This window comes from Balearica regulorum, chromosome 6, assembly GCF_011004875.1.
Source record: "Balearica regulorum gibbericeps isolate bBalReg1 chromosome 6, bBalReg1.pri, whole genome shotgun sequence".
NCBI lineage: Eukaryota > Metazoa > Chordata > Aves > Gruiformes > Gruidae > Balearica > Balearica regulorum.
Genome location: NC_046189.1, coordinates 22558992 through 22568692, shown reverse-complemented (window position 1 = coordinate 22568692; position 9701 = coordinate 22558992). Strand labels below are relative to the sequence as shown.

At 35.3% G+C, this 9701-nt stretch overlaps 1 protein-coding gene across 6 annotated transcripts in view; it reads right to left on the bottom strand.

Annotated features, from left to right (window-relative positions):
* Positions 1-3406: 3406 nt before the first annotated feature.
* TTC21B (tetratricopeptide repeat domain 21B) overlaps positions 3407-9701 on the bottom strand; it is a 39804-nt gene continuing 33509 nt past the window's right edge. For 5 of the 6 annotated variants that reach the window (XM_075756758.1, XM_075756759.1, XM_075756761.1 and 2 more), the window contains 3 exons: positions 8163-8283; positions 5775-5842; positions 3407-4389 (listed from right to left, as the gene is read on the bottom strand). In XM_075756758.1, coding sequence (XP_075612873.1) covers positions 4312-4389; positions 5775-5842; positions 8163-8283 — 267 coding nt within the window. In that variant the 3' untranslated portion in view covers positions 3407-4311. Of the gene's footprint in view, positions 4390-5774; positions 5843-8162; positions 8284-9701 lie in introns of those variants that run through there. The other variant, XR_012836136.1, reaches the window with a different exon arrangement.

The window sequence follows — 9701 nt, the reverse complement described above, 5'->3', positions numbered from 1 at the left end:
AGCATCACGGCAGGGTGCTCTGATTTTTTTCTTCAATCACCTCACTGTTATGTTGTGTAAGATGGGGTTGATCAAGCGCTCCCCGCCTCACGTTGCTGGGAAACAGAACACAAAATCCCTCAGAGGTGAGATCAGAGTTTGAAAGAAAGGATATCACACTGAGTTCCCTTCCTTTACAATGCAAAGTTTCCCAGAAGGATAAATAAAAAAATCGCTTTTTTATGAAAGTGTGGTTTAATTTTGGGGAGGAAAAAAAAAGTTACATGCGTACAAAGTTCCCTTAGTATAGCATAGAGTCCTCCTTTCTTCTTTCTATTTGAAAGAAGTAGCACAATTACAGTCTCAGCCCAGCACTTCAACGTTGATTTCTTTCTGCTTGCTGAACTGCAGGTACCTGAATTTGCTCTTGAAATAGATGGGGAGGTGGCAGCAGTTATACTGATTCTGCAGCAGTGATAAAAATGTATTCAGTATTCTATGATGAAATTCATCTTCCCCAGGAACACTTAATTAATGAAGATTTAGACCAGAATTAATCACAATTAATATATTCTGGTCTTTCCAGCATGTTAAAATCCTTTGCCTTTGAACTGTACTGTACCAAGTACTACATCATCTTAGACGTGCACAGCCAACATTCAACTTTTCATAGCATACCATTTAAGTAAGGCATACATTTCTATTGTGAACATTTTAAAAAAACCTGTTTTCTAGAATAAAGCCTGCATTAATAGGCATACTGACTTTTTTTTTTTAAAGAAATACTTCAGAACAAGAGTTAGACTATTTGCTTGGCTCCTTTTTTAGCAAACACCATGTCACATAATTACCAAACCAAGTTTTAGCAGAGATAAAAGCATGGGGTTTTTGCAGTAACAGTTCAATAATAAATATTTTAAGGCAGGTAAGTTTTTTTTAAAAAAAAAGTTCTGATTTCATTGCATGATGAACTAAGAGGTAAAACCACAGAGTAAATGAAGCCAGAAATCAAAATCACAGTTGTAAGAAGCCTAAACTGACAAAATAGTGATCTTTAAGAAGTGGCATAGTCACAAGCTGATGGAGAAGTACTTGCTAGTGAAATTCTTCTTTAACTTGTTTTCCTATTTCTTCTTGTTCAGCATTGCATAGAGAACACACTAGTGAGTTCTTTATGATCAACTTCCTAAGAGCCAGAACCCACCCCCACTACTGAGACTTCCCTGAAATGTCCCCTGGATCACTTTCAGAGACAATTCCTTCAGAAAATTTTCAACAAATTCTCTAACACTATAAACTCTGTGTGAAGCGTTACGTTTATAAAGCTACTCACTCATCTAATGGCTAGTAACCTAAAACTTAATCTTGTTAAACAAGAGTTATGAACCTTTCTAAAAATTTCTGTAGCCACATTTGAGAAGTGACTCATGATAGTCAAACATAGCCCAAAAACAGGGGAAAAACCTGTTCTTATTTTCTATAAGAGTCTGGCTAGTTTAGTTATTTTAGCTAATTATGCTAATTATTTCACCTAATGATACTTTCTAGACCATCTCTCTAGTATTGGTACAAATCTGAAAAAAAGCAGTAGGTAATTAAACCAAAAGTATTTAGTACACTGTTACCAAAAATGTTTATATATACTCTAGAAGATACGTACCTGCAAGGGAAAGGGGGGCAAGAGAGGAGAGGAATAGACACCTATGGCTTATGTTGCTATAGCTACAAGATGCTTGGATCTCCAGTTTCAGTGAATGAATCAATAGAAACCACGGCTTCACTCTCCTCTTTTATTCACCAAAGGCAAAACTGGAAGATGGGTTGCTAAGCAACACTAAAGACTGCAGCTCTTTGAAATTAGCATTACTGAATCCCCTCCATCCCAGGAGTCTTTTCCATTCAAAGCCATTTATTAAGAAAGGACCTTAAAAAAAAAAGCTATCAAGACATGCATTTTTAAAATAAGAAATTGTAAAAGCAGAGGAAAAGCTGAAATCAACACTCTCTATTAGTTGGAGTAAAGCAAACTGAAACAAAGCCATTCCTTCTGCAGAGAAAGTAAAAAAAACCGATTTAGTACAGACAGGAAAACTTAAATTGGCTTACATAAACCACGGAAAGGCTATTTATTTCTTCTGGTAGTCTAAAGGACTACTTATAACCACCTATATGAATAAAGCTCTCCACCAAAAGTTAGCCACAAAGAGCTCCAAGTCTCAGTTCAATTTTTATCAACTAATTTCTGTATCTTAAGTGTCATCATGTGATCGGTTACCCATCTTATGAAAGGGTAATGTCCATCTTATGCTCATAATAACAAAATCAAGTCAATGTAGAATAGTCTTGCCTTTTTTGAATACATCTGGCATATATTGATATAACCCACCTATTTTTATTCTAAACTTCAGCTAGAGATTCTTCCAATGCTATTGAAGAAGCAAAACCACATTGATCCTGTATGAATAGGGCTGTGTACAAAGAAATGCTGTTTTACTAGAAACTACCTTCATAAGGCCTATGTATTACTTCTTTTAGCAGTGGGGGAAAAAAAAATAAATCAAAATAGCATAGTTTAAGAATTCATAGCCTACTGACCCCCACAGCCCAGCTCCCTTATAGTCCCCTCACCCCCATCCTCAGCATTTTCCAGATCCTTCCATGTTTGTCATTCTTCTCCCATACCATCAGTTTTTCCCCTGTCTCCTAAATCATCTTTCTCAGAGCTCTATCATGCTGCACAACTTGCAGGCAAAAACCAGGGAACCTGTACTGTGCCCGGTACAGTTACATATACACTGACTGCCAGCGCTCAAACAGAAGGGATAAAGCTACAGTGTAAGTTTCAAGGTTCCCTGGGGAAGGAGAGGCTGCTTATTTGGGTATCTTCTCATTCTAATATTCATACAAAACTTGTAGAAGTGTTATAGTCCTGAGATACATCTATTAATTTTAGTTTAGCTGACCAACAGCTCAGAAGTTACTGGAATGTAGAGCCTGGAAACCACCAGTAGGTAGCATCGCTGCTTAAATGATCCATGTCAATCTGTTTAGGAAACAAGGCTATAAAGTTACCCAAGATACAGCACACAGTTATTGATAAGCAAGATTAGATATGATTGTAAACAAGCTCCCTTTTGCACCCTTAACATTCAGTTGTCATAAAAAAGAAACCAAAAAATCAAGTGAAAGTGGCTTTACACAATGTCAGCATGAAAAGCTAAGACTACCTAAGGAGGAAACTGAAATTGGTTATTTTAAGAAACTTAATCACTAGTATTCAGAATTCCCCTTTCATGCCAAAACATACTCTTCTAGTCAAATACATACAACATCAAGTGCTGTTTGAAAACCAAATACAGCAGTGTAACAGTGGGTTTTGTTAGGCATTTGTTTTTACAAAAATTCTGCATTACTGAAAAAATGAGCCTTCTTCCTTTCATTCATTTATTGTATGTTATTGCTCCCTTAAAGATCTACAGGTATGTTCTGTATGGGGAGACAAGATCAAAATCTCTTGCAAACAACATGATTTCTCCAGAAAGGTGTTTTATATGGATTAAACAAAATGAGTCCTAACATCTGCACATATGACTGTGCTGTCTACGCATACAATATTGAAAGACTAAACACTCCAAATTGAAGATGTCAAACATTTCTCTTCATTGAAATCTGACAGGTGGATAATAGATAGCATGAGTAGAAAATACATTCTGTATAAGACTTGCATGGTCTATAAAAGCCTTTACTGAATATTTACATAAGATCTTAATTTTAAATATTAGATTTTCAATAAAAATGTAAGTTACATTGAGAACAACGTACATAGCTGGTTTTAGAGGTTAAAAAATAAAGCATGCTTATAGTATATGTAAAAAACTCCGCCATACTTTAGAAATACATCTGTAGTAATAAAGATTACACTGTAATTTTGAACGAAGGGTTTACGTGAACTGAAATTCAGCATCTTAACAATGCACTTGCACTAGATAGGATATGCTATTGTTTTGAGTGCTATTTCAAGTGGACAAAGCAAAATACCGAGTTACATACTTTAAAACATTTTTTATAGTGCTGATGACACTTTTATATGATGCTGGATGATGCTTTACATAGTATGCATGTAAGCAGTATTCTCTCTTGAATAAGAAGAAATAGAATTTCTTTCAGGGCTGCAGATTTTTCTTGAAAGTAATCCAGATCTCTAGTATAATTAAGTTAATCATATTCACGATACTTTTGTGCTGATATGGTCTCCGTCACAACTTTCATTCATAGTTTCTGAAGTCAGATTAAACAAGCAAGTCCACGAGCCATAAAAAAAAAAAAAATAATTCACGCTCTTAGTGATACACGGGCCTTGTCAAGTATTTCCTTTCTGATCTTTGGATAGTTTGGATGTGCTTCAAGGACCTGCCAAAACACAAAACAACCCAAAAGTCTGTGTCTAAAAGGGAAGAATACTGTGTTTGGTTATCCCCCTCATCACTGAGCTTACACATTCCAAAACTAAAATAACAACATGACAAGTTTGTTTTAAGAAGGCATAAATATTTAACTATGGCTAGAAACTACCATGTATGGAGGTCAAAAACAGCTTTACCTTACTTCCTTTCCATGCTGCCCTGTCACCTTGGTGTGAAAGACACAGGAGTCAAGGGCTAAAGCCTCTGGGTAGCTTGCATTCAGAACAGTGACCGCTGGAGACATTTCCAAGGTTTTAGGTATACTTTCTCTGCAATAAACTGCTCTTATGTTTTCACTCGTTCAGGCTCTTTCTTACTATATCCTAGCCTCTTCATCTTCTTGCCCTTCAATTCCCTCTTCTCCCTTATCCTTCCATTCAATTTGTCCTTTCTAGTTATCTTTATTTCTCTCCAAAAAAGCAAATACAATTTATTTCATTATTAATACCAACAATTATTAATCCACAATGTTCACTCTGCTCCTGTAATAGTAGCCCGTCCTCTTACTCCACACCTCCTCTATTTATGTTTGGACCATACAAAGATAATAATGGAAATTACTTTCTTAACAGTGTCTTCCGATGTTAACATTTGATTAATTTCTTCAGATATATTTCTGTAGGGATTTACGAAGTTGCAATCACAGAGCCAAAAGAAGGTGCTGCCATCTGAATAGCACCTCTCCTATGAGGACAGGCTGAAAGAGTTAGGGTTGATCAGCTTGAAGAGGGAAAGCTCTGGGGAGACCTTATAAGCAGCCTTCCAGTACCTGAAGGGAGCCTACAGGAAAGATGGGCAAGGACTGTTTACAAGGGCATGGAGTGATAAGACAAGGGGGAATGGTTTTAAATTGAAGGAGGGGAGATTTAGATTAGATATTAGGAAGAAATTCTTCTCTATCAAGGTGGTGAGGCACTGGAACAGGCTGCCCAGAGAAGCTGTGGATGCCCCCTCCCTGGAAGTGTTCAAGGCCAGGTTGGATGGGGCTTTGGGCAACCTGGTCTAGTGGAGGGTGTCCCTGCCCACGGCAGGGGGGTTGGAACTAGGTGATCTTTAAGGTCCCTTCCGACCCAAACCATTCTATGGTTATATGAATATGCTTTCACAGATGATAGCCAACCACTTCATCTCTTATTTGCCTGGTGGCCAGGGAGCTCAAGCTAAAGCAGATTATGTAGAGGATATTTAATTTAATCAAACTTATTATATAGGGCATCTTTCTGACATTAAGCTGTATATTTCAGAAATTGAAAATCAAGGGAAAAAAAGGATCATTATGTAAAAGAATGCTGCTACAGTAGACAGAGTGTTAAGAACATATACAAATTCTACCTTATGACAAACATCAATTGCATCAACATATCTCTTTCCTTTCAGGTAATTGAAAGCCAGCTTGTATCCTGTAAATAAAAGGGGAAAAAAAGGCAACAATTTCAGGTTTTGTGTTGAATAATGAAAATGTCACATTCAAATTCATTTTGGTCACTGTATGTTTCTAAAGTCACTATGTTTGTTTTCTAATAGTCTCTCATCTAAGCCTGGAGAGATCAAAACTTCTACTGAAAGTCACTTCAAGTAGTAAATAAGAGTCCTTTATACACTGATAGCTACGTTTGAATCAAAAGGAGACATTATTCTGGAGAGCATGCGTTACTACAGAGAATACGTAATGTTGTCCTCTTTCAATCACTATGGTACCCCACAGAGTTTCTCACTGTGACCTACAATACATTGTCCTCTGTAAAGGCAATTCCATTATTAAAGGATAAAATAAGAAAATCAGGATAGCAAAAACAAACTAGGGAATTAAAATGCTCTTCTGTTCCACTATCAGCAGACCACTGATAAAAAAAACCCAAACACACAAAATAGCTAAGTCATATAGCAACACAATAGGCTGATACTTTCAACATAAAAGATACAGCTCAAGTATATCAGCATGGACAAAGATCAGGACTGAGGGAAAAAAGATTTTATGCATGCAATTTCCAAAATTTGAAATTTTATATCTTTCATTTATGAACTTATCCTCACTTGCAAATGAGAATGAAGGATCTGATACCAGTTTATACAGTTTTATGTGCCAGATTCAGTTTTTGTGGATTTAACCATTTTAGTTTTAATGCATGACAATTCTCACAATGCTGTATGCAAAACTAGAAAACAATGTGCACATAGTACCTTCAATATCATACTCCAACTTTTTGCAAGATCATTCCACAGTTTAATTTCACTGAGGCATTCTCCCGTCTAGACACCAAATGATTTTGTGATTTGCTCAATTTCTACCCTCTACAGGGTTTTAAAATAGCAGAAGTCTTGATCTATGTTCTCTACAAACTCAAGAAATTCCACCTTTTTACTATTAAAACTTCTTCTTTCCAATACGTTTTATTTAATCAACTGTAATAACTTAGCCAAGACATTCATGGGTCAGTCTACAGGAGCAGGAAGAACTAGTAAAATTACTGCATCCAAACTCATACTTAGATATCTACAGGTTTTCCCACATAACCTAAGTCAGATTTCTATCAGCCATTTTTATTTCTGTTTTGACATCTGAGTCTTCCTTCTGCTTTGACCCGCCTCATTTTTTGATTCACAGTACACAGGGTAATGTTTAGTTTTGGCAATCCATCCATGCATGTGCATTTTTATATATTTAATTGTATTAAAAAAGCAGGGGCTAAATCGCAAAATGTCTAGTTCCATTAATAAAGCACTAATTTAATCTACAGCTCACATTAGATAAAAATCATGAACCAAACCATTGCAACATCCAGGAGTTACAGTTAAAGAAACAAAGCGTATGGCAGTTCATATGTTTAACAGTTACTATCTTGTTGAAAAAAACACTGGTTTTCCAGTTGATGCCAAAGGCTATCTCACCTTAACACTAAAAAAACCTAGGGCACAAAAAAAAAAAAAAAAGTAACAGATCAAAGACCTCATTAAGTATGTATTTTTGAGAGGCCATAAGCATAGCCCAAAACCTGGAACAGAATTCGTGTAAATCACAAACCTTGGGACCTAGAGACAGGCTCTAGGTGTTGAGTATGAAAGGACATTTTATCCCATGTATCTGTTTCATAAAGGGTTTCCTACATTAAAATAGGCTAAAAATATGACAGTTTAGTGTAGACTTCAATTAACCATCCAAACTGAAACTTGATTAGTATCCCATGTTTTCAGTTAACCATCTTTTTTAAACCAGATATATTTAAAGACATTTAAATAACTTATTTTTAAAATCCTTACTCAGGTATATAAAACCTTATCCATATAAATAGCTGATTTGTCTGATTATCAAAATGAAGTAATTAAATCAATGATCTGCCACCATCAAATACATACTGGTTATTATAAAAGGTTCTCTATTATAAACAGTACATACTGCATGACTATAAATACCTTATTAAAAGTACGGTACTTACAGAGAAAGCTGTTCACAAACAACAAACTAAAACAGTTTCAGCCAAAACCTTGTACTAAAACAGTAAGCAGAAACTTCTGACATATCATAAAGCTGCTACCTCTTGCCATGGGGGCTTTCCAAGTGACTGTTAAGTACACCTTTAAACATCTGTGGTTTTTATGTGAAGAAAACCAATGATACTCTATCTCTATGGAAAATTAAAAGCAGTCTTTCCAGTAAAGGGTAGCTGTTTCGTTCCCAGTGTAGTGTCTGAAATCATACGTATAGGTTATATATACACATACCTATTGTTGGATTCGTTTGGTTTCCATATTTCCAGGCCATCTCATAATTTATTGCTGCATCCTTATATGCTTGTTCCTTTTCCATTATGTATCCCATGTATTCGTAAGCCTTGCAGCATGACTGTAAAATATAAATATTCATTCAAAATTTTATTTAGGTAAGCTTACATATAATACCGACAGCTTAATTGCTTAAATACTTCAAATCTGTACAACTGGAAGACATAAGTGATACTTGTACTAGCTTTGATGACAAGATAGTCTTGATTTAACACACCTGTAATACAAATCAGTTATATGTAAATCTGCACAGCAGCTTCCTAAGTTACTCTGAGTCAAGTACAGAGTTCATCACTGAGGACACTGCAACTACTCCTTCAAAAATGTTCAGAGCCTTCAGAAACCCTGAAGAAACCCCTCTCAGTTAATAATAACCCTACAGCAGCTGCATATCAAGTCCAGCCAGAAAGTGTTGTATCTTCCACAATTATAGTTTGTTTCACTTTTTCTTAAAAAGATGTTTTCACAGCCTTATTTTTGGAAACTGTTTTATGTTATAATTTTCCAATTAAAGCTAAAAACAGACACAAATATCCCAAAGGATCATCAACCATTAAATATTTCATTTTGTGTAACTCCAAGTGGCAAGTCACAAGCATCTGAAAAACAGGTTCCAAAACCTATTAAGGACTAGATGAAAATACTAGCTTTGCTTGTATTACACATACATATAAATCAATTTAACTCACTCCATAATAAAAGTTAGTATGAAAGATACTGTAATTCATACACAAATCGTGTATTTAGTACATGAAGCAGGGGAAGAAAAATATGAAAATGAGCAAAACCCTAACTACCGTATAGCCTTACTGTGAAGGGATATTATCATGCTGCCAATAGGTCAAATATTTTCAAGAGAAAAATGAAAACATGCACCTTTTTTACATAGGCAGAGCAAAGAAATGCTGATATATAAATTACATTCCATCATTAACTTCACTATTTCCAACTAGGCTTCCAAAATCTACTGATGAAAAGCTTTCAAATCACAGCATATTGGGATAAGCAGTATGGGAACGCCTGGAAGATGAAGCTAAAAACATACTCTTACTCTCATTTTTGATAAACAAACAAAAAAGTTCAAAATCAAGACGAATAATCAGTAAGAACCCCCAATTTCATAGAAACAATCTGCTCACTGGGATCTCACTGACCAAACCTAAGTCTTTTAAAAGAAAAAAAAAATCCACATTACAAGACACTAGGCTTCTATGAAGTTTTCACTTAATATATTTACTTAAATTGTGTGTATATATATATATACACACACACACATATCATTCAATTCTGACTGCTAAAAACAATCCTAAAAACTTATTCATCACAATAACATGTTTTCTTAATCTAATCAAATCTTCCAAATTAGAGAATACCACACAAAATATTGTCTTGTGAATTAACAAGATATTTTAAGATCTAAAATTTTCAACATCTATTTGTATAGTGCAATTCCTGCTTAGCTGCTTTGCACGCAGGTTG